The 26,463-nt window shown below is 38.8% G+C and overlaps 1 protein-coding gene across 5 annotated transcripts in view; it reads right to left on the bottom strand.

The window, feature by feature from the left end:
• fsip1 (fibrous sheath interacting protein 1) overlaps window positions 1-26,463 on the bottom strand; it is a 418,033-nt gene that overhangs the window by 351,690 nt on the left and 39,880 nt on the right. For all 5 annotated transcript variants that reach the window (XM_059955503.1, XM_059955521.1, XM_059955494.1 and 2 more), the window contains 3 exons: window positions 14,816-14,908; window positions 5,552-5,688; window positions 875-976 (listed from right to left, as the gene is read on the bottom strand). In XM_059955503.1, the coding sequence (XP_059811486.1) occupies window positions 875-976; window positions 5,552-5,688; window positions 14,816-14,908 (332 nt within the window). The remainder of the gene's footprint in view (window positions 1-874; window positions 977-5,551; window positions 5,689-14,815; window positions 14,909-26,463) is intronic.

The following is a 26,463-nucleotide window of genomic DNA, read 5'->3' as shown; positions in this document are numbered from 1 at the left end:
CCTGAGATAACACTTAAATTTATCTTTACGTCAGCTATATGATGCCAAGCATAGCAATCCAGGTACTTCGACAGAGAAAGAAAAAACTATAAACGATTAAAAATATTCTTCCATCAATACCAGCTGGTGTACAACAAAATATTCATATAGGAATATATTAAACTGTCTGGCCTGCTGTTGCGAGAATACCCTTCATTCCTTATGATTTTAAACATATGTCGTGGTTGGAACATTGTGGTTAGATTCTGCAATTACTACTATGATTTGCTTTGGGATCCAGGAATACTTACCATCCCATCTTCCTACTGAACACTAATTTCAGTGCTGTCTTTCTGCCTATCTTTACTTTATCCATATTCTCCATTTCCTTTTATTTAAAGATACAACGTACCCATTCAGAAGTTGCAGCACAACATTCATTATGGCCCAGCCTGGATGTTATCATTTAAACCTGTAGGAGGAGTTGTGCTGCACTGTTTGAAAAACTAACTTTTTTGTTATGCAGAGATTGAAAGCCATCTCTCAGTAGTTTGTCACACATCACTCTAGATCATGTTCTGAACATGAAACACCTCGCCTTGGGCTTAAGTCTTTAGTTGATATAGTTGGCTAAGATTTTGATGAAGCCTGGAGCCAAGTGATCCTGCAAAACCCAACTTATGCTTCAGAAAGCAGGTTTTTAAGTGAGTAAGAGCCCGTAACACCATCGAAAATTTTGTTGATGAACCTGTCTTGATTTTTATGACACTTCCAAGTAAACATAAGTACTTTGACAAGGTACCAGAAAACAGTACCCCTATAAAAACATAATACAACAAGCAATCAAGATTATTTTTGCCTTAGAGTAATGTAAATCTCTAAAAGCTGGTCTTACTTCATGGTTTGATACTTCAGCATCAATATTCTTCAATAGTTCTGCTAATCTTCTTTTCTCATCATCAGTCAACAGCACTGGATTCTTGGCTTCTTTTGCTAACTGAAAATATCAGTAAATAGCTATTACCAATAAGGGCTTGAAATAGAAAAAATCATTATAAATAAGCCTGTTTTAAAAGTACACACAAAAGCAAGAAGCACATTAAATAAAAATTGATACAAGTAATTAATGCATCATCAACAACAATTAGTCTAAAACCTGCAGCTATTAACATTGTGCACCTAGCAATTCCACCTGAGAAGGATGTTTTGTAACGCCAAAAACTAATCAAAAGAAAAACATGGGAGCCGGGAGATATGCATCTATCTTCTTTTACTTTCAACTAACCTTTCCACCAAACCACTTGCAGCTGGGTGGTACAGTGCAGGTGTAATATGCCTTATTCCATTCATGTTCAGGAATGACTAAAATTGTCCCGCAACTAACTGTGGTCCTTTGTCACTGACTAAATGTTCTGGAACACCAGTCCTTGAGAAGAGGCTTCTCAACACGTCAACAGAGTGTGAAGCTGTAGTGAAGGCCATTGGGAACATTCCTGCCCACTTCGTAGATGCACCCACTACTGCCAAGAAATTTATGCCCATGAATAGACCAGCAAAATCCACAGGAATCCTCTGCCAGGCAATACAGGCTATCCCCAGGGATGGAGAGGCGCTACACCTGGTATCTTCTGGACACGTTAGCAACCCAAACAGTACATGGAAATCTATTCGATCTGCTGATCTATCCCAGGACACCAAGCAAAGCTTCGAGCCAACCCATTCATTTTGGCAATGCCTAGATGAACAGTATGTAGATCCTCTAACACTACAGCTCTCAGCTTGGATGGTATACCAACTCTCAATCCCCATACAAGGCAACCTCTGTCTAGGCAAGTTCATCTTGGCGTTGGTAAAAATGAGGGAAAGGCAATTTCATCTGGACATTCCAGCCATTTTGTGTGCCCACGTAGACTTGAGATAGTGCGGGATCTTTTCTAGTTTCCCTTAGAATCATCTCTGCACTGTAATAGGATAACTTTCTATTCACATTAGGGAGTATACATCAAGAGGAGTATCCTCCTTGTAAATTTTTCAGTTATTTCTATTTCCAAAGCTAAAGAGGACAATCCATCAGCAGTTCCATGATTAGTCATCCTCTTAAATTTGATCTTGCAATTGTGTCCTCTAAGAAACAGAGCCCATATTTGCATTTATGCTGCTGCTGTTAGTGGAACATCCTTCTGCGGATTGAAAATGGGTACTAGTGGCCGATGATCAGTAACGAGAGTAAACTCTCCCCCACAGAAGTACTGGTTGAAACGTTTTACACCCAAACCAGACTCAAGTCCTCTCTGTCAATCTGTGCATAATTTTTCTTTGCAATGATAAGGGAACATAATGCAAAAGCTATGGGGCGTTCACTTCCATCATTCGTAACATGTGACATGACTACATCTATACTATAAGATGAGGAATCATGGGCAAGCTTCAATGGATGCACAAGGATTACACAAGTATTAGATTAGATTAGATTCAACTTTATTGTCATTGTGCTGAGTACAGATACAAAGCCAAATGAAGTGCAGTTAGCATCTAACCAGAAATGTAAAGAATAGTGTTATTTACAAAATAACTGAATAAAAAGTAAGTGCTACAGCACACAAATATAAAAGTACTGAGACAGTCCAATATGGTGCAATACTGCTTAGCACTGTGATGTGAGGTTCAGCAGGGTCACAGCCTCAAGGAAGAAGCTCTTCCTGTACCTGCTGATGCGGGAGCAGAGGCTCCTGTAGCGCCTACCAGATGGGAGGAGAGTTAAAAGTCCACGGTTAGGGTGAGATGCATCGTTGATAATGCTTTTATCAGGTAGCGTTTATAGTAGATGTTCTCGATGGTGGGTAATTGGGTTCTGATAATCAGCTGGGCAGTTTTCACCACATGCTGGCGTGCTTTGCGGTCCAATACGGGACAATTGCCATACCACACTGAGATGCAGTTGGTGAGTATGCTCTCAATGCTACAGCGGTAAAAGTCCGTCAGCATCCTGGGACAGAGGTGAGCTTTCTTGATGCTCAGCAGGAAATAAAAGCACTGTTGAGGAGTTCGGGGACCAGGTGAGATCCTCGGAAACATGGACACCAAGGAATTTGAAGTTTGATACAAGCTCCACTGCAGCTCCATTGATGTAGATGGAGATGTGAGTGTGGCTCCTAGCATGCCTGAAGTCCACAATGATCTCCTTGGTCTTCTGGGCGTTAAGGGCCAGGTTGTTGTCGGCACACCATGCGGCCAAGTGCTGGATCTTATCCCTGTAGGCCGTCTCATCATCCCCTTTGATCAATGGTGTGACCACAGTAAGTGATGCTTGACTTAAAGAATTCATACTTGTTGCATCATGCTCTGAGCCCATAATCTTCTAAACACTGTCTTGAGATTTTGGAGATGTTCCTTGTCATCCTTACTGGAAATAATGATGTCTTCCAGGTAACACTGAGTGCCTGGGCAGCCTGGCAGCACCTGGTCAATAGCTTTCTGCCAGAGTCCAGGTGCAGATGCTACTCCATATATAAGCCTACTATAGCGATAAAGCCATTTGTATGTGTTAATGGTGAGAAACACTTTAGACTCTTTGTCCATTTCCATCTGTAGGTAGGCCTCAGCTAAGTCCGCTTAAGTATTTTCCCCCAAATATGTTTGCAAAAATATCCTCTATCTGGGCAGAGGGTGTTGATCTACTTTCAGTACTGGGTTGATAGTGACATTAAAATCACCACAGATCCTGACAGACCCGTCCTTATTGGCTGTTGTTGTCCATGGGCTCCACACAACCTTGGAGCATTCCTCCAGCTCCATGCAACTTAGTTCACTGGCTACTTTATCACAGATGGTATCAGGAACCAGACGGTTATTAAAAACTTGTGTGTGGCATTTTCATTTAAGATAATTTTATCTTTTACATGTTTGAGTTTTCTAGTGCCACCCTTGAACACTGCCGTGGCTTCATCCACTACCTTTCTTCATTGACTTTCTGTTGACTCTATTACAGAGGATGTGGTATGCAAATTGTGGATAGATCTGCAATCATGTTGTAGTTGTCTCAGCCAATCACTGCCCCACAATGCTTACCACATACGAGCCCAGTGTAGCTTTTCGATGGTTGTATTTCACTGTTACAGGAGTTATCTTTTCTCCAGTACAAGTTCTTAGTTGGATATATGTAGCCTTCAGTTTAGTATCTTTGAAATGCCATTCAAAAGCATCTTGTGCCATGACTGAAACAGCCAAGCCAGTTCCCAATTCCATTGTAATTAATTTGCTGTTCATTTCTGGTATAAATCATATTACTTATCTCTTGCAAGTTTTCACATTGTAAATTTCAAGGCTAACCAGTCCCGTGTAACTCTCATCATTATCAGATTTTTCATCAACAGCCTGCAGATTAATGCTCCTTTTGAAAATGCAACTTGACGTTTTACCTTTTTCTCTTTCCAGTGCAGTCCATTTATTTTTATCTGCCCAACCTGTTCTTTGTATAGTATGTATCCTACCTTGTTGCAGTTTCTGCAAGTTTCACCTTTAAACCTGCCTTGGTCTGGTGTACGTGAGCCCCTGTCAAAATGGTCATACAATTTGTTCAGCCAGGCAGGTTTCTGTTCAGACCTTGCAATTTTATTCACGCTCACCTTCATTCTTGACTGCAACTCAGTTGCATCTCCAGTTGCTGTTTCTACTGATACTCTGATTTTAACTGATCCCTTAAATGTGAGTTCTGCTTCAGTTAGGACTCATTCTTGAATGTTTTCTTGTAAGATTACACAAACGAAACGATCTCTCAGTGCATCATTAACCCCATTGCTAATCTGATAATTCTCAATTTACTTGGTCCAACCACAAAAGTTGAAATGAACTCTCCTTCCTTTTAAATCAGTTTTTGAAACCTAAAGCTTTCTGCAATCAATAATGTTCCTGCATTACTTTCATATTATCAGCTCAATTCAGCTGGTTTGGTTGAAGCAATCAAACTTATAAGCAAACTGTATCATCTTCCACCAATTGTACTCAGCAAAATTCTCATCAGCTACTGCTCAATTCATTTTTGTATACATAATCCAGTTATCTGTTATGGAATAGAATGCATCTATCTTTCCAATGTAGCCAACTATTTCTGCTTTTTAAAATAAATTATCACTTGGTACTCTCTGTTTATGAAATCATGAAATTCTTCTGTTTTCTGCCATTCTTTTAAAAACTTGTACATCTCTCTCTCTCCTTGCAAAGAAGAAAGCTTGCTGCACTTTTTTTTAAAAAAACTCAAACTTCTTGCTACACTTCAACAGGTAGGCAGTTGTCTTGGATTCATTTTAAAACTTCCCCATCACCACTGTTAAGTTTTGTAACTCCAAAATTTAATCAACAGAAAAACACAGGAGCCAGGAGATACACGTCTACTTTGTTTTACTCCAGTGAGGTGTGCATATATGATGTGCTGGCATAATGACGTATTCCATTCACGTATTTTTACATATAACCCATAATGAATTATGTAAATAACAAAAAATTCTTAAACAATATACTTTCAATATTACTGAAATATTTAATACAGAAGGAGTAGTGAAATGAACTTACATACCTCAATGTTCTTCTTAATAAAATCTTTAACTTTAATCTTATTTTGGGGATGTATTTGGCTCCCATTTTCATTGTTTTGGACATTTTTGGAGCAAGCTTCTGAAGGCAAATTAACTTCTTCAGAACAGCCCTGGTAAACTGACAAAAAAGAGTGCAGGCACTTACTGAACAAACTGTTTTGACTCAATGCATAGAACATCACATCCAGCTCCAACCCTAATAAATGTGTAACCAATTTACTCAGATTGCTATATAACAAATGTGCAGAACTAAAAGCTATTTTAAAATACTTTCAGCAACTTGCACTGTTAAATACTTGTATTTACTTGTATAATACTTACAAAACAAATGTGGCCTCTGAAAATCTGACATATTCCCTAAAATTTGAGGGTGTAACACCCTTATTTAGTGCAATTAAAAAATTTATCAGGACTTCATATTCCTTTGATCATGCAAAAGGCAAATCTCTGGAATTCTTTACCCTGCAGGGTTGTGGAAGCTGGATCATTGACATATTTAAAAAGAGGGGTAGAATTATTTCTGAAAGTTCAGGGATTTGAGTGCTGCCACAGTACCGGAATTGAAACTACAATCATAATAAATGGTGGGACAAGCTTGAGAGGCCAGATGTCTACTCCATCTATTTTCTGTACTCTTAGAAACTGAACATTTAGTAGATATAACTCAAGAAAAAGTGATCCTAACCTGTAACTAATACAATAACAAAATTACAAACTGTATTCTCTTTATATACAAAAATATTTCAATCTGGAAAGTTCAAACATTAAATTTAAGAAAAGTTGGAGTAAGTTTTTAAAAATTTCTAAGGAGTAATGAAAGGTTAGAGATGGAAGAGATATGTGGTTGAGGCTAGGTTACTAAATGCAAAAGTTATGATTTTGAAAGGGATTGGCAACATGTCTGAGGTCTAAAATGGCTGCCTAAGCGTTATTTCGGGTACTCCTTTGTTCATCCAGAAATGGTGACATGGTTACAAAGTAAGACAGAAGTAATCAGCAAGGCAAAACAACATAGGGCAGAGAGAAAAGAAATTAATATTTCTGTATTATGGCCTATTATAAGCTCTTACAATAAGTCATCAACTTGAAATATTAACTTGTTTTTTCCCCTCTTGGCACTACTAAATATTTTCGCCATTTCTCATTTTAATTTCAGATTCTAGCATATGCATTATTTTGCTTTGGAAAAGAAAAAGATTTTGTAAGAAACTTACATAGAACAAAACATGAATTCAAGGCTAGGGTTAGATGAGAAAGCAAGTGCAGATAAACACATGTTTTCAATCCTATCTTAGAGGCTTTCACTGGCACAGAGAGTAAGTAACACTGAACCTTATTTATTTATTGGGGTACAGAACGAAGTAGGCCCTTCGGTCCATTCAAGCCATGACACCTGGCAACTCCCGATTTAACCCTCGCCTAATCACGGGGCAATGGACAATGACCAATTATCGTACCAACTGGTACGTTTTTGGATTGTGGGAGCAAATGGAGCACCCAGAGGAAACCCACATGGTTATAGAACGTACAAATTCCTTTCAGACAGTGGCAAGGAAAGAACCTGGATTGCTAGTATTGTAAAGGATTATGCTAACCACCACACGACTACACACAGAGTCCTGATTCTATAAGCATGAAACTCAAAATTTGGTGCAGTGCCTGTATCAAGAAACTAAATTGGGTTTCACAAATGAAGAAGCACCAGCCTGTAGCAACCCAAATGAGAAGTTTAATACATGAGATATGACTAAAACTGCGACATCACAGTAAGGCCGTAACATAATTAGATGTTGAGTACTGCAGTTTTTCCTCACACTCTTAAGAGGGTTGATCTCAATTATAATTCAGTACTAACAGCACAACTAAAATTAATATCTTGAAATCAATTATGAACTTAATAACAATTAAACATTATTAACTGCTACAAAGCACCCTTCCTAGTAAAGAGAATTAAATTATAACAAAGACAGCAAGGCAGGGGATGACTTTTGACTGTTACATGTGAAATTACTCAAGATCACAATGATAATCAGCATCCCCATTAAGAGTAAGGGTCTGCAGCTTGAGGACCTTAATGTCTGGAATTCCGGGAGAGGCACGGCCACCTTCGCATTTTGTTTCAGGATGTTCCCACAAACAGAAAGAAAGCACAAACTGACTATTTCAGTAGGGACACACAAGAGACAACAAATACTGGAATCTGAAACAAAAAAGAAGTTGCTGGAAGAGGTCAGTAGTTCAAGCAGTTCTAGGATGGATATAGACATGGCCTTTCATCTGGACTGAAAGAGTAGAGAGGGAATAGCCAATATACAGGGATAAATGGGAAGGGTAGGGGAAGAGCCTGCAGGGGTTTATTAGGTCTAGGTGAGGAGGGTTTCATTGCAGATAGAGAGTCAGTGCAAAGGGGAAAGTGGAGGTAGTTTCCTCTACTCAGTTACACCATTCACTTTCCTTTCTTAACTGATTTGATTCCCTAACTTGTGGCTCTTGCTTACCTCTACTTATCACCTCCCAGCCTATGTCATTATCTCCACCTATCACTTGCCACCACTTGACTCCCCACCCTTCCCCTCACCTCCTTAGACTGGCCTTCCAATCTTTCCAGATGAAGTTTTCAACCCAAAACATAGACTCTCCATTCCCCTTTGCAGATGCTGCTTGATACACCAAATTCCTCCAGCCAGCAGTTTTCGATCATTCTGCATGGGCAAGGGTGTAATGTTCAAACTGGGAAATGAAAGGAATTAGTAGTGATGATAGAGAGTGTAATAAGAGAAAAAGATACTGTTGACTGCAGTAAAGAGCACAAGTCCAGAAATTAGAGTTGCCTGGTCAATGTCAGTTAAGGGTTGGTAAGATATGAAATGAACAGAGAAATATTTAATTGTTATGAACCATGAATGTGCCGACAACATGGGTAGCATGGAGGTTACAAGGAGGATATCTGAGTGCGCAGAATCTAAACTTAAAACCAAAAACATAAAATAATAATATTTTGATTACTGATTGCATCATGTGTAATTGGCATAGATTCAAAAAGGTCAGAGTTGAATGCAGGTCACCAAGACTGAAGTTGGAAAAATGGACTTCAATTCATGAGGTATTGTTAACAGTTCTGGGAAACAGGAGGCTTTTTTTTAAATGGGACAGTTTTGATCTGATTCCAGGAACAACCAGTGCCCTAGTGTACCTAGCAGGGCTATTGAGAGTGCTTTAATCTAAGCAATGGGGAAAGAAATAGATACGAAAGTAAGTGGGCAAAACACACTGGTGAGAGTGCCCAACACCATGCTTTAAAGAAGCTTGCTGTACACCATGCTATAACTCAAACCTGAGATATTCAAACCTCATATACTGACTTTGCAGATGTTTCTGACAATTTTTAACAAAAGCTTAATGACCACATGCCATTTTTAAAACACATCACTTGCACTTTTAAGATAATAGAGAGTTACTCCTGGAGATGAGCAGCTTATTGACTCTTCAGTTTTCAATTACCTCAGCAAAAGGAGAAAATCACAAGCCATATTAACTTCTCATCTACACCATACCAGTGGTTTAAAATACCAAAAATTCTTAACTTCTATAGTTAAATACATCTTGATTGCAGAAAACCTTAGCCTGACTACTTGCAGCACTGACGCTATAGGATGATCTAAAAATTCTGGCAGTCTCCACTGCACATGACTACACCATCTTGCATTAGACTGTTAAAATTTGTCATTTTAATCCCTAAGTTTTAAATCTAAGCATTGATACCAATAAGGAGTCGTCACTTAACATACTACTCCTATGATTGTTTTTACTTTTTACATTCATTGGAAAAAAACATTAAAATTTTGGTAAGATAAATGGAAAGATTTAGGTAAGAAAATAGAAAGTGAGTTTCCCACTATAATTAAAATATCTCTAAATTTGCAATTGAAGCTAAAGCTAAAATCAAAATATTTCTTAAACAAAAAAAAATCTCATTAAGTCTTCTGATATCAATCCTAGGAAATATTTAATTTTATTGAGTGAGTGGAAAGTTAGTTAGTGATTAGTAGTACCCTGCTGCCATCTGCTGTCATTGGGATAAACTTCCCTGAAGCTTCTCTTCATGTTCTATGATTTCTGAGGTGGCTAGTGTGGTCAGTTGGGGAAGGAAGTGCTTCAGGGCAGATGAATAGTTAACTTAGAAATATTTCCCTTCCTTCTATTTACAATAAACTTCTGTGTGCTCTTGACAAATGAATTTCAAGTTCTTAATGCCATCATGAATGACCCTTTCTCCATTATGAGTGGTCACGGGGCAGACAGCTTCTATTGCACATTTTCAAGGAGCATTTAAGAACATCTGTGAATCATTTCTTCTGTCCATCTTGCAATTTCTTGCCGCAATAGAGCTCAAAATAGAGCGTCTGTTTCAGGAGTCCATTGTCAAACATTTTAAAAGCATTGCCTAACCAACAGCACAAACTGAGGATGACTAGGCCCTCAATACTGGGGATCTTAGCTGGGAAATCATTCTACCAATTCTTGACACAAGTTTCCTGATCTATATCCTTATGCGTCCATTGATGACCTTCCCAATTATCCCAAACTCCATCGATTTTCAAATTACCCGCAAACTTACAAACTGGACCACCTACATTTTCACCCAAATCATAAACACACATCACAAACAGCTGAGCTTCCAGCAATGATCCACACAAACCAGCATTAGTCACCACCTCCAGAGCTAAAAGCACACCACTACCACTCTCCTGTCTTCTATGACCAAGCCAATTTTGGATCTAATTTACCAAGTAGACAATATCCACAGCCCTATCCTCAAAAATCATCTTTGTTATTTCCTCAAGAAACTAAATCAAATGTTTGAAACAGTATCCTCTCAACATAAAGCAATGCTGACTATCTATAATAGGCCTATGCTTTTCTGAAAACAAATAAATCATGTTCTTATGGATCATCTCCAATAATTTTCCTACTACTGAAGTAAGGCCCACCAGCTTTGAAATTCCTGGTTTGTCCTTGTTGTCCTTATAAACAAGGAACAACATTGATTATTTTCAATTCTTCTTGTACCTTATCCATAAATGAACCTTATGCAGAATTTGTTTGATGCATTCAGGATGGTTTCTTAAATCAATATGTAAGTGTTCCGGTAAGAGGAAGGGACATACAGGACCTGATGTTGATCAATGAGCTATCCAGGTAACTAGACTTTTCAATAAGATAACATTTAGGAAACAGTGATCACCATTCCTTAAGTTTTAAAATAGCTATATACTGTATATAATCATGGACCTCGTCGGAAAGTATTAAATTGGAGCAGGGCAAAGTATGGACTATTAGGCAGCAACTAGGGAGAGTTAATCAGAAATAACTGTTTCTGGGCAAGTACGTTCCAGTAAGAAAGATAGACAAGGATGCCAAGATAAGGGAACCTTGGATATTGAGAGGTGGTAAATTTAGTCAAGAGGAAAAGGGAAGCATAAGCAGTTTAGGAAGCTAAAATCAAACAGAGCCCAAGAGGCCTATAAAGAAGTCAGACAAGAATGTAGGAAGGTAATTAGGAAAGCCAGAGGGGACCATAAACAAAGTCCTTGGTTAGCGGGATTAAAGAGATTCTGGAAGCATTCCATACATACACAAAGAGCAAGAGGATAACTAGGGAGCAGGTAGGGCCAGTCAAGGATAAAGGAGGGAATATGTGCTTGAAGGCAGAGGATGTAAGTGAGGTTGTAAAGGAGTACTTTGCATCAGTAATACCAAGGAGAAAAGCATGGAGGATAGGGAGATTAGTGTGAAGCATACTAATATGTTAGGGTACTTTGAGATAAAGAAAGGGGTAATGTTGGGTCTCTTAATGAATGCTACAGTGGATAAGCCCTCAAGGCCTGATAGGATGTAGCCCAGGTTATTGAGAAAGGCAAGAGATGAGATTCATGGGGCATTGACCAATATCTTCATGTCCTCTCTAGCCACAGGTGAGTTCACAGAGAACTGGTGAGTAACTTGTGTTGTTCCTTTATTTAAGGAGGGAAATAAGGGCAATCCTGGAAACTATAGACTGGTGAATCTCACGTCAGTGGTAGGAAAGTTTTTGGAAAGCATTCTTAGGGATAGGATTTATGACCAATTGGAAAATCATAGCCTAATTAGGAACAGTCAAAATAGCTTTGGGAAAAGCAAATTGTGTCTTACTAACTAGAATTTTTTGAGAAGGTGACAAATGTTATACATGAGGTAGATGCTGGATATTGTCTTTACAAATTTTAGTCAGGCACTTAACAAGATCGTTCATGAGAGGTTCATCCTGAAGATTAAGAGGCATAGGTAAGTTGACCATTTGGATTCAAAAGACAGAGGATAGTAGGTCTTGGGACCTATTCTGGCTGAAGATCTGTGGCTAACAGTGTTCCACAAGGATCAGAGCTGGGATCTCTGCTGATTGTGATACATCCAAATGACCTGGATGAAAATGCAGATGGGTGGGTCAGTAAGTATGCACTTGATATGAAGGTTTGTGATATTGGGGATGGTGTAGAAGACTGGCAAAGGATACCGCAGAATATGGATCATAAACACAAGAAATTGGAGAAATGGTAGATGTTTAACTCAACCATGAAGTGTTTCACTTTGGGAAATCAGATGTAAAGAGAGAGTACTCTTGAATGCAATACTCCTAACACTGTTGAAGGATCTTGGAGATCATACATCCATAGCTCCATGACAGTGGCTACACATGTTGATAGGAAGGTAAAGATGCCAGTTGATACTTTTGCCTTTATTAGTCAAGGAAAATGAGTACAAGAGCCAGGAAGATATGTTGCAGCTTTATAAAACTCTAGTCAGGTTGCAACTGGTGCCCCATTTGCCCCATTATGGGAAGAATGTTGAGAATTTGGAGAGGGCACTGAAGAGCTTTACCTAGATGCTGCCTGGACAGACTGCAGGTTCAAAGAGAAATTTGCGTTGTTTTCTCTGGTTTGGTGAAAGCTGAGAGGGAGATCTGATAGGGATTTACAAAATGATGAGAGGCATTAATAGACAGACAGCATCTTTTATAAAGGGTTGAAATGTCTAATACCAGAGGACATACATTTAGAGTGCGAGGGTTTAAATTCAAAAGAGATGGGTGGGGCAACTTTTTTTTTATATAAACACAGAGTAATTGGTGCCTAGAATACACCCTCTGGGGTGACAGTGGAAGCAAATATGAAAAAGGTGTTCAAGAGGCTCTTAGATAAGTACATGAATGTTCAGAAAATGGAAGGATATGGGCATTTTGTAAGCAGATGGGATTTGTTTAGTCGGATATTTGATGACTAAGGTAAGTGAGCTCAGCATTACATTGTGGGCTTAATAGCCTGTTCCTGTGCTGCACTACTCTGTTTTATGTTCAGCATCAAACTAGAAACAATTCTTAGGGGACCTCTGTTGGCATTGGCAGATTTAAAATATTGGAAGAAAATGTTGAACTTGAATGGGTTCAAGGACAGAGGAAGCAGACAGATTAATTGTCTTTGTTTTTGCCATGTGCTTGGAGATGGAGATGACCATTTGTGGAACTGTTTTAGATCTTCCATTCTGTGTGATGAAGTTGCTTGCCTTTCAGTGTTCAAAGACACAATGATGCTTCAGGTAATCTGCTGGACTGGAGATCATTTCCAAATAAAAAGTTACTTGTTAGATGTTCTTTGGTTGGACCAAACATGCAATATTGAATATTGGAGTTGGTGCCTGCCTGATTCAAGCTGGTTACTGAAGAGAACAAAAAGCCATAAATTACCGACTGTCACTTGCCAGGAAGAGGGCAGTAAATAGATGCTGCCCTGGAGCAGGGCCAATAACAAGGTGTTAAAAGGTCAATCAGATGACATACAGCCAATGACACTGGAATGCAATACTTGAATTAGTAAGGAACAAATATAAAAGTGAACACTTCGAGTGTGCTATCAGCAACAACTCCAGAGAATCACCATTGTGAGGAAGAACCCCCACAGCAGGGACTGGGTGAAGAAAGGATCGATTGTCTGGCCACCGGAGATCCCCTATTTCAGTGTTATAAACTGGACAAGTTCTCTGAGTGGGTATTGATACAGAGGAAAGAGTAGAATTCATGTTCTGAGCTGTTGGCCCAGGGTCAACATAGTTATGTCACTGTTTGTGCAGAGACAATAAAATGCAAGCTTCGATTAATTATGAGTTATGTAGTGAATTTCCTAACCTTGTTCCGTTGACAAATGGTCAACAGTTCAGATGTCATTGCATGTAGCTGCAATGTGTCTTTTTGGCATTTATCATTCTAACATATTACCTTGTCAAATTGATAAGGTTTCTCAAGTGCTACCATTTTTACTCTACTATAACCCACTATAATAAACTTTAGATATCATCTTCCTTGATCTATGTTATTATGTTTCTTCCTTACACAGATGCAGTGACTTACTGATTGTAACTTAAAATGATAAGCAATTCTGTATACGATTGTAGATACACAAAGGAAATGTATGCACCATGAACCAGCATCATTCTGAGTCAGATAAGATTGCTACCCAGAAAGAGCTAAAATAGATGAAAAATGATGATGGTATTAGTGATGGATAAACAAAGAGAGAATAATTAAAAGAAAAAAACATAGCAACAGAGTGCATTCAGAGTTGGCACAGGAAGAGAAACTATGATGGAAGATGGGAACAGATCAGGGATTAACTAAATAGAACCCAGAATGCAATGGTACTGAAATACAAGTAAAACTAAATTCTAACTTTAAAACTGTAAAAAGCAGTAAGAAGAGAAAGTCCTCCCATTTACAGTCAAAGTTGCTGAATGTTTTAAACTAGTCAATTGCTCCTCCAGGGAGCATTAAATTAGAATTTCATTTAATAATGAATAAAGCTCTAAGTATTTATCATAGCCAGGCATCTCATCCTTGTCACCAATTTGTTGAGTTCGCTCACCTATTACAACTGATGAAACCCAAGCCGGAGATAGAACATGAAATGAACCTTTATTCAGGAAAACCATGCAGCTATAAAAACTCCACAGTGCATCACAAAGTATCACTACTTAAGCAGTTTACCCAAGAATATTTGAGACATTGTTAGAACAATGACCCATCAGTGAAAGTCAGCCTGAGACTGATTGTCAGACAATCAATTGGAGTCAGTTGTTTCAGCTTGCTGTAACACAGAGCAAACAGGAAGAGATCACCAATAATTAAAAAAAATCTTGTAAACCTTCTAAATTCTTACCATGGGCTTGTTCATTAGTTTTCCTTTCATAGTCCTCCACGGGGAGTTGGGTATGGAATATAGATGTAACCAGGAGTTCTTCAGCTGATTGAACTGAAAAAGAAGAATCACATGATCATAGTCACAAAGAATTAATAAATTATAAATTTTATACTTAAGCGTTTTACTTCAGATTATTTTTTCTTTTGTATTCAAAACAACTTTGAAACCCTGTTGGTGACATTGCCCCACAAAGGGGAGTAAACCACAATCAGGGAAAGACCTCAAACAGTGCATCCTGAAGACCTACTTCTTGAATGGCCAAATGGTGTTTATGCAGCTCACAGCTGTAAAAGCCTTTTGAACCACTTCTTAATGCTCCTGATAATCATAAACCATAAAAATAAAACTTAATAAAATAATACACTTACTCTACACAGTAGAAAATGAACTAAGATCATTATTGATAAACCAATCACTTCTACACAATTATTTTTGCTTTAAATATGCTTTATTAATCCGATCAAATAATTGGAACCACACTACTAACACCAGTTAATCCTACAAAGTGCATATGACACTGACTTCATTTACGTAGCTAAAGATCAAATGTACCTACATCCATTGTACAGAGAAAATAACTGAACAGGACATGGATACTGAACAGCACAACCTAACCGTGATCACTCTTTATAATCCTTACAACTACTGATCCTTTCCACAAGCTGTAATTGTCTAGATCCAATCAATCACATTTCAACAAAAAATCAAAAATTCCAAAGTATTTGAAATAAAGCAAATATTCATCACAAATTGCATGTACTGTATGCAAACAAGTGCATTGTTGTCAAACATAAATACTAAATATGGATCTTAAACATTGACAGATCTATTGAACTAAGTGGTCTTTTGCTCAAATATAATATTAATTTGATATAAAATATATTTAGCAGTCTTTGCCAACCTTTAAATATGTAGTTTAATTACAGATCAGATCATACCAATAAAATTACATAAGCAAAAATCCTTTCATCTACAGCTTCTGTAAAAGTTTCTCACCCATCCTATTATATATCCTAATAAAAACAATTGCTTTATCAACACGGACGTTTTTGGAGATTGAGAGCAGAATCTACGAACTCCAACACTTCAGCTTCCTCTGCCAATCCCTCCCTTTTTGATATGAACTGCCTGCTGCAGATGGGCTCTTGCTTGTCAGTAATCAAGTCACATCCATTAAAGAACCTGCTCCCAGGGTCTCTCCAAATCAGAATCACCAGAAAGAATAGTGTAGATTGAAGGGACATTTACATTAGTGCCTCCATATCTTCCACTGTCTAACTCCATTTGCAATGCCATTCACTTTCTTGGCTTCCACTTAGTGCCAGCTCTGCAACAGAACATCTGTTTCTCATGTCAAATTGGTTTCCCAAATAGTGTTGAGTTTAGTGTTACCTTCCTTAGTCTTGACCCATCTGAAAAGAACTGACCAAGCACCCTTCAACACTCCAGTCAAAAAAAGTAATAATATTTGGACAAAATACTAAAACAACAGATAAAAAGCAAAATAGCAACAAAAAATTCTGGAGTTAAAAATAAACAAGAAAAGTGGAAACAAAAATCAGAAATTAGAAACAAGGAAGCACTATGTGCCAAAGCAAGTTCAAAATGAGGATGGACAGAGAAGTCCACTAGGTCAACAGCCAGAGATTAGAAGGTATAAACAGATTCGTGGTCAAATAGTGTATATAAAATTTGATTTTAATCGGGTAGAAAGAAAAATTTTAAGCCAAAATTTCTGAATGCAAGTCATCTAGGCCGTTTGACACACTTCCATCAATGCTGTAGAGAAGGAATTATCTAATAAAATCATTGCAGAAGGAAATACAAAGCTGACAGCAACACAAAAAGAAAGGAAATGGGGTCAATCTTAAAGTCCAAGTTTTGAAATTTATGTACAAGGAGCTTAGGATGAACTTTGTCAACCAAGTTTTACAGGGTTATCTATGCACTCTGGATTATCTGATGAATTGCAAGATAAAGAGGTGTATAATTCAATACACAACAGATTATTATAAAGCAAAGTAGTCCATTTACTCAGTAAGTATAATATTTTTAAAGAATTAAAAAATGTAACACGAGAAAACATCATTCAGGATAGAAGCCCATCCTGCCTGTGACATCCTGAGCCAGCTCTCAGTACATTTTACCATTCCTTCTTCAAATCCAGGCAAGTTCCCTGCTGAATATTATTATCAAATCTGCCACCACCACTCTACAAGGCCACTTATTGTGAATCTTAGTGTCAAAAAACAGAACCATTCATACAAGTCCATTGTATCAATACATTAACAACGCTGAAGCTTTTACACTTGCTCTCCATTCTCATTGTTTTACCTTATTCTACCTCAATACAATGTGTAATCATTTGATCTCTATGAACAGTATGCAAGACAAGCCTTTCACTGTATCTCAGTACATATGACAATAATAAACCAATAACTCACTAAAATAATTTCCTTATTCCCTATTTGAGCTCACCACTTGTTTCTTTTTATCACTAATTTTAATTCTGTATCCTTAGAATTATTAACCTTCCTACCAATAAGCAAAATTTTCTCTCTAGAAATTCCATTAAAACTCCTTGAAGGAGAATTTAATAAAGTACTTATCTTTACAGTTCTAGGAACAATCCCAGCTTCTCTATTCTCTCCAGATAACCAAGACCACTTAGCCCAGATATCAGTCCTGTAAATCTCTTTACTTCCCTCTTAAGGTATTGATGTTGTGTCTACAACTAGATGCATTACTTTGGCCTTGATATTCCTTGTTTTTGTCATAAAGCAAAAGCCACAGGTGTTATTTAATTTCCTAAACTAAAAATGCTGGAAAAGTTCAAGTCCTTTTTTTTGTTTTATCTTGCTTGCTTGTCAAAGTTGCTCCCTGTCGGGGCACAAATGTTAATAATCAACATTTAAGTAAGGAGCACCATGGAATTATAATCAGCAATTTCAAAATAAGATATGGAAATTTTCATCAAAAAAATAATTGTTTTAAGATATTTGACAAAATCGATTATGACAAATTTGTCCAGTTATAAATTCTTTATCCTGATAAACAGGTAAATCAGTTTATTACTGTTACATGTACAGTTTCAAAATACAGTGAAAAACATGTCTTGCATTCTATTCTTGCTGATCTATTTGTTAGGAGTGTAGAGATAACTTTGGTTATGATTACAGTATTGATGATGGAGCTGTAGTCAATAAACAGTCATCTAACACAAGTGTCTTCACTGCACAAATGGCCCAGAGATTAGTGTAGTGCCAGGGAAATGGCATCTGTGTAGACCTTAATTGTATGTCTAAATCTAACAAAAAATTACCACTGAATCACATTCCCAATAACCTCTGCTTTTATAGAGTCATAGAATCATAGTTAGAGATTACTACAGCACAGAAACAGGCCTTTTCACTTATCTAGTCCACACCAAACTATTGATCAGCCTAGTCCTATTAATCTGCACCTGAACCAAGGCTCTACATACCACTCCCATCCATGTTCAAAGTAAATTTAATATCAACATATAGATATGTCACCACATACAACCCAGAGACTCATTTTCTTCTGGGACATAGTCTCAAAAACCATAATGTATAAATAGAAACATAGAAAATAGGTGCAGGAGTAGGCCATTTAGCCCTTTGAGCCTGCACCGCCATTCAGTATGATCATGGCTGATCATCCAACTGAAAACCCTGTACCTGCTTTCTCTCCATATCCCCTGATCCCTTTAGCCACAAGGGCCATATCTAACTTCTTCTTAAATATAGCCAATGAACCGGCCTCAACGGTTTCCTGTGGCAGAGAATTCCACAGATTCACCACTCTCTGTGTGAAGAAGTTTTTCCTCATCTCAGTCCTAAAAGGCTTCCCCTTTATCCTTAAACTGGGACCCCTCATTATGGACTTCCTCAACATCAGAAACAATCTTCCTGCATCTAGCCTGTCCAATCCCTTTAGAATTTTAGACATTTCAATAAGATCCCCCCTCAATCTTCTAAATTCCAGTGAGTATAAGCCTAGTCAATCCAGTCCTTCTTCATATGAAAGTCCTGCCATCCCAGGAATCAATCTGGTGAACCTTCTTTGTACTCCCTCTATGGCAAGAATGTCTTTCCTCAGATTAGGGCACCAAAACAGCACACAATACTCTAGGTGTGGTCTCACCAAGGCCTTGTACAACTGCAGTAGAACCTCCCTGCTCCTGTACTCAAATCCTTTTGCTATGAATGCCAACATACCATTTGCCTTTTTCACCGCCTGCTGTACCTGCATGTCCACCTTCAATGACTGGTGTACAATGACACCCAGGTCTCATTACACCTCCCCTTTTCCTAATCAGCCACAATTCAGATAATAATCTGGTTTCCTGTTCTTGCAACCAAAGTGGATAACCTCACATTTATCTACATTAAATTGCATCTGCCATGAATTTGCCCACTCACCTAACCTATCCAAGTCACCCTGCATCCTCCTCACAGCTAACACCGCTGTCCAGCTTCGAGTCATCCACAAACTTGGAGATGCTGCATTTAATTCCCTTGTCTAAATCATTAATATATATTGTAAACAACTGGGGTCCTAGCACTGAGCCTTGCGGTACCCCACTAGTCACTGCCTGCCATTCTGAAAAGGTCCCTTTTACTCCCACTCTTTGCTTCCTGTCTGCCAAACAATTCTCTATCCACATCAATACCATACCCCCAATACCTTGTGCTTTAAGTTTGCACACTAATCTCCTGTGTGGGACCTTGTCAAAAGCCTTTTGAAAATCTAAATATACCACATCCACTGGCTCTCCCCTATCCACTCTGCAAGTTAGATCTTCAAAAAATTCTATAAGATTCATCAGACATGATTTTCCTTTCACAAATCGATGCTGACTTTGTCCGATGATTTCACCTCTTTCCAAATGTGCTGTTATCACATCTTTGATAACCGACTCTAGCATTTTCCCCACCACCGATGTCAGACTAACCGGTCTATAATTCCCCAGTTTTTCTCTCCCTCCTTTTTTAAAAAGTGGGGTTACATTAGCCACCCTCCAATACTCAGGAACTAATCCAGAATCTAAGGAGATTTGAAAAATTATCACTAATGAATCCACTATTTCTTGGGCTACTTCCTTAAGCACTCTGGGATGCAGACCATCTAGCCCTGGGGATTTATCTGCCTTTAATCCCTTCAATTTACCTAACGCCACTTCCCTACTAACATGTATTTCCCTCAGTTCCTCCATCTCACTAGACCCTCGGTCCCCTACTATTTCAGGAAGATTATTTATGTCCTCCTTAGTGAAGACAGAACCAAAGTAGTTATTCAACTGATCTGCCATGTCCTTGTTCCCTATGATCAATTCACCTGTTTCTGATTGTTAGGGACCTACATTTGTCTTGACCAATCTTTTTCTTTTCACGTATCTATAAAAGCTTTTACAGTCAGTTTTTATGTTCCCTGCCAGCTTTCTCTCATAATCTTTTTTCCATTTCCTAATTAAGCCCTTTGTCCTCCTCTGCTGGTCTCTGAATTTCTCCCAGTCCTCAGGTTTGCTAATTTATATATTTCTTCTTTGGACTTCCCTAATTTCCCTTGTCAGCCACAGGTGCACTACCTTCCCTGGTTTATTCTTTTGCCAAACTGGGATGAACAATTGTTGTAGTTCATCCATGCGATCTTTAAATGCTTGCCATTGCATATCCACCGTCAACCCTTTAAGTATCATTTGCCAGTCTATGTTAGCTAATTCACATCTCATACCTTCAAAGTTACCCTTCTTTAAGTTCAGAACCCAAATAGAAGATCCCACCCAACAGGGTGAACAAACAACCAATATGCAAAAGAAAATAAACTAGGAAAATACAAAAGAAAAATAATAATAATAATAATAATAATAATAATAATAATAAATAAGCAGTAAATATCAAGAACATGAGGTGAAGAGTTAGCCCCTTAAGGTGAGACCATAAGTTGAGGGAACAACTCAGTGATGGCAAGAGTGAAGTTGGGTGAAGTTATCCTCCCAGTTCAAGAGCCTGATGGTTGAGGAGTAATAACTGTTCCTGAATCTGGTGGTGAGAGTCCTGAGGCTCCGGTACCTTTTTGCTAATGGCAGCAGCGAGAAGAGAGCATGACCTAAGTGATGGGATCCCTGACGATCAATGCTGCTTTCCTGTGACAGCACCCCACGTAGATGTGCTCAGTGGCGTGGAGGGCTCTACCCATGATGTACCTATTTAACTTGCTCTTAAATGTTGAAATTGAACCTGCATCCAACACTTCAGCAGGCAGCTTGTTCCACACTCTCATCACTCTCTAAGTGAACAAATTCCTCCTCATGTCCCCCTTAAACATTTCACCTTTCAGCCTTAACCCATCACCTCTAGGTTTAGTCCCAGCCAAACATAGTGGAAAAAGTCTGCTTGCTGTACTATATTTAATATTCTAGTAATATCTGAGTAATATTGTAAATATGTTTTGTTTACATAATTCATTATGGGCTTATGCACAGTACTGTGTAAAAATCCTGGGCACATATATAGAGCGAAGGAGCCTAAGACTTTTGCACAGTACTGAATTTGTAAACGTGGAGCGGAGAGCAAGTTTGTAAATCTGGTGGGAGCCAAGAATGTTGGAAATGCTGAGGGCGGAGTGCTGCAGGAGATGTGTGGGACATGTGGCAGTGAATGATTACCAAGGCTGTGGTGTACATGACTGCAGGCACACCCAGTCCTGAGACACAAAGCAAGGTCATTTGATTCCAAGCAATTATTTTATTACAGAATGTCTCTGGTGCTTCCTGCTCTCTTTCCTCTCCTTTCTCTTTTCAAAGCCATGATTCTCCTTGCCCTGTTTCCTTCCTTCTCTCATTCCACAATCAAGACCCATATCAGACTCGGGTTTATCATCACTCACGTAGGTCAAGAATTTGAGGTTTTTTGCAACAGCAATACAGTGCATTACAAAAAATTACTATAGTACTGTTCAAAAGTCTTAGGCACCCTAGTTACATATATGTGCCTAAGACTTTTGCACCATACTGTAAGAAGTATGTGAATAGCATATGACATTATGCCACCACTAAAAGAAGGGGGGGGGGGGAGAAAAACAAAGTACACAAGTATCTGGCTCCTGTGTTTTTTCTTTCAATTATGCTCTGGAGTTACCAAAACATAACAGTAGCAATGAATAAGTTTCAAATGAACCCGAGACAAATACCAATTCGTTGAAGCATAGCACGTTGTTCTTTGGAAGGGAAGAGAGACAGTCAAGATTTTAAACAGTCAGAAAATGGACAAAATTAACAAGCAATGAGTATGGCCATGGGTTCATAAGCAATGAGTAATGGGTGATAATAATAAATTTTAAAAAGCAGAAACACCTGGATACATCGGAAAGACAGATGCATTCAATTGCATAACAGATACATATACTGAAATATAACATATATATATATATATATATATATATATACACACACACTGAAAGACTTTTGAGGCATCTTGAAACAAATGTAATAGCTAATGATAAACAAGTGCCAGTGCCACTGAGTGCAATGGGTAATAAAGGAAGGGTGTCCATTTCAGCTTACCTGGCTGAATTGACCAAGCATTGTCATTTTAATGATAGGTTTAGTAATGCACTGAGAGATTGTTTAGTTGGTGGTATCTTACAAGAAAGCATTCAAAAATGGCTCCTAATTGAAGCACAACCCATATTTAAAAGAACAGTTGAAATTAGAGTAGCAATAGAAATTACAGGCATGTAATTGAGTTGAAGTCAACTGAAGTGAAAGTGAGTGTGAGTAAAATTGTAACATCTAAACAGAAACCTGCCTTGTTGAACAAACTGTATTACCATTGTGGCAGGGGATCACATACACTAGACCAAAGCAGGTTTAAAGGTAAAAATTGCAGAAAATGCAACAAAGTAGGATATATACAAACAGTATGCTAGACAGACAAAAACAATTGGACTGCACAAGGAAGAGAAGAAGATTAAAAAGTCAATTAGCAGTTTCAAAAAGAGCACTAATCTGCATGCTATTGATGAAAAATCTGAAAATGCTCAGAGTGACACAGAACTAGGTAGTCTTGACATTTACATAGTGAAAACTAACAAGAGATAAGTAACATGGCATAGAACAGAAGAGAACAGAAAATTCAAATGAATTGGACACTGGCAGGCTGTTTCAGTCATTCCACAAAATGAGTTTGAACAACATTTCAAAGATACTGAACTGAAGCCTGCAAATATCAAACCAAGAACTTATACTGTACTGTAGAAAAGATAACTCCGGTGGAAGTGACATTCATAACAATGAAATACATTGGGCTTGTATGTGGTAAAAACAGGAGGGCCAGCATTGTGGGTCTGTGATTGGCTGAGTCAACTATAACTTAATTGGAGATCCATCCACAATTTGCATGCCTGCCATATCCCTTGGAATAGAGACAACTGAAAACAAATTAAGAAAGGTTCTGGATGATGCCACAGAAGTGTCCAAGGATGGCATTGCAAAACTCATACATATCAAGGGCAAAATAGTGTTAAATGACAATGCCACTCCCAAGTTTAACATCCAGTTCCTTAAACCATTCATGATAAAGTACCCAGTGAGCTAGATTGCATGGAGGCTGAAGGAATTCTTTCCAAGGTTGAGTGAAGTACATAGGAAACGCCAGATGTCCCAGTAGTTAAGAGGGATGGGTCTGTGAGAACCTGTGGTGATTTTAAGAACACCATAAACCCAGTACTGAAAGTAGATCAATATCGCATGGTAATGGAAGAAGAGTCCAAAGAGTTTCTCACTATTGACACTTACAAAGGGCTTTCATGTTATAATTGACAAGCATTGGAGTAGCATCTGCACCTGCACTCCGGCAGAAAGCTATGGACCAGGTGTTGCAATGCTACCAAAGCACTCGATGTTACCTGAATGACATAAGTGTTACCCATGAGGATGACAAAGATCATCTTCAAAATCTCAAGACAGAGTTAAAAAGTTAAGGTGCTCCGAGCATAGCACAACTGTGGATTCTTTAAACCAAGCAGCACTTACAGTAGTCAAATCATTGATGCACAAGCATTACATAAATGCGCTAAGAAAATTCAAGAAGTATTGAATGCCCGAAGGTGAAAGGATGTGTCACAGTTGCGATCCTTTTCTATAATTTGTCAATTACAATAATAGTCTCTTGCCAAACCTGGCTGCTCTGTTCCACCCCTTGAGCTCACTTTTATAAAGAGGGGAGAAATGGGAATGTTCAAAGCAGTGTGAGCTGGCTTTCCAAAAGGGAAAGGAAATGGTGATGTCAGATATCATATTCACACATTATGATCCACATCATCTAGTAAAGTTTGCCTGTGATGTCTCACCCTATGGTACTGTTGCAGTCATATCTTTAGCTTTTACATCACATTCCTTCACTGCTGCAGAGAAAAAATATGCACAAAATGACAGAGAGGCTTTGAGTCTAGTTTGTGTTCCACTAACAGCAGCAGCAGGAATGCAGAGATGGACTCTATTTCTTAGGGGTCACTTTTACAAGATTGAATTCAAGAGGACAATTAATCATGGAAATGCCGATGGATTGTCCCATTTAAAAGGGAATACCTGAAAAATTTTCAAAAGAGGCAAATAGAAAGTCTCCCAATTGTGGCAGATAGGATCCAAAGGGAAACCACAGAAGACCCCATACTGTCTCAAGTCTACATGGCCACACAAAATGGTTGGAATGTGCAGCAGATACAGTTATAGAAACATAGAAAACCTCCAGCACAATACAGGCCTTTCGGCCGACAAAGCTGTGCCAAGCATGTCCCTACCTTAGAACTACCTAGGCTTTACCCTTAGCCCTCTATTTTTCTAAGCTCCGTGTACCTATCCAGGAGCCTCTTAAAAGACACTATCATTCCTGCCTCCACCACTGCTGCTGGCAGCCCTTTCCATGCACTCACCACTCTCTGCATAAAAAACTTACCCCAGACATCTCCTCTGTACCTACTTCCAAGCACCTTAAAACTCTGCCCTCTCATGCTAGCCATTTCAACCCTGGGGAAAAAAGCCTCTGAGTATCCACACAATCAATGCCTCTCAATATCTTGTACATCTCTATCAGGTCACCTCTCATCCTCCGCCACTCCAAGGAGAAAAGGCCAAGTTCACTCAACCTGTTCTTATAAGGCATGCTCCCCAATCCAGACAACATCCTTGTAAATCTCCTCTGCACCCTTTCAATAGTTTCCACATCCTTCCTGTAATGAGGCGACCAGAACTGAGCACAGTACTCCAAGTGGGGTCTGAGCAGGGTCCTATACAGCTGCAATGTTACCTCTCGGCTCTTAAACTCAATCCCACGATTGAGCTCCCCCATTTTTACCAGTACTGGGATGAATTGCCTTTGACAGGGTTGCTTTATGTGAGGATTAACAGTTGTTCTACCATCCAACCTGAGAACCAAAGTGTTGGAGGAGCTACATACTGGTCATCTAGGCGTGGTTAAATGAAGGCGCTGGTTGACAGCTGTGTCTGGTGGCTTGCAATAGATCAGCAGATCAAGCAGCTTGCTATACACCATCAGGATACCAATGCTACCAGGAGATACCAAAAGCAGCACCTCTCCATCCCATTAAATGACCTGCATTGCCCTGGCAGAGTATTCATGTGGATTTTGCCAACATGGTCACAAATTTCTTAGTAGTGGTGGATACAGCTACAAAGTAGGCAGGAGAGTTCTCAATAGCCTCCACTACAGTTGCACACTGCTGATGTGTTGAGAAGCTTCTTCTCAAGGACTAGTGTTCCACATACTTAGGTCAGTGACCAGGAACCACAGTTTGGTGTCTGCCATTTAGGAGAATAAACAGAATAAGACACATTATATTTGTACTGTACAACCCAGCTACAAATGGCTGGCATAAATGTTTGTCCAGGGTCTAAAGAATTCAGTGCGAGTAATTTCAGCAGAATACACAACACTGAATCAGAAGTATGCCAATTTCCTCTTTGCATATTGCAACGTAACACTCCGTAACAAACATCTCATTGCCTATGCTGTTCCTTGGCCATCCCTTGCGCTCACACTTGGATCTCCTCAAACCCAATCTCAGAAGGAGTTTGCAGGATAAATAGCAGATGCAAATTGAGGGCTCCTCAAGCAAGGAGCTTTGATATTTCACACCTGGACAAGCAGTCCTGGTTGGACTACAGAGATTATCAAAAGTGGGTACTTGGAAAAATTAAGGATAGAACGGGACCTCTCTCCTACACAGTGGAGATTGCACCTGAGGTGACTCATCAACCAGTTGAGGAGAGCAGTCAACCATTAGAGAAGGAATTGTGAGAGTTGTCAGAACAGCTTTCTGCAGTCCCAGAGTCAACTCCGACAAACACCACTGAGGAAGCCCCAGAACCCGAGGTTGTTTCACAGCAACAAATCTCATCTGCCAAGCAGAGTGACCCTCCACCCCTTGTCAGGAAAGATGTTACCCACTAGGGTAAAAAATCCTCCACAGAACTTAAATCTTTAGACCTGAATGGAACCATTTAAAATTTACTATGCTGTGGATGTCTATATAGCAGTTGTATTATATAGTATACATATTTG

Source organism: Hypanus sabinus, chromosome 2 (assembly GCF_030144855.1).
Source record: "Hypanus sabinus isolate sHypSab1 chromosome 2, sHypSab1.hap1, whole genome shotgun sequence".
NCBI classification, from domain to species: domain Eukaryota; kingdom Metazoa; phylum Chordata; class Chondrichthyes; order Myliobatiformes; family Dasyatidae; genus Hypanus; species Hypanus sabinus.
Note: the sequence above shows the minus strand (reverse complement) of the source record. Positions and strands in the feature narration are given on the sequence as shown.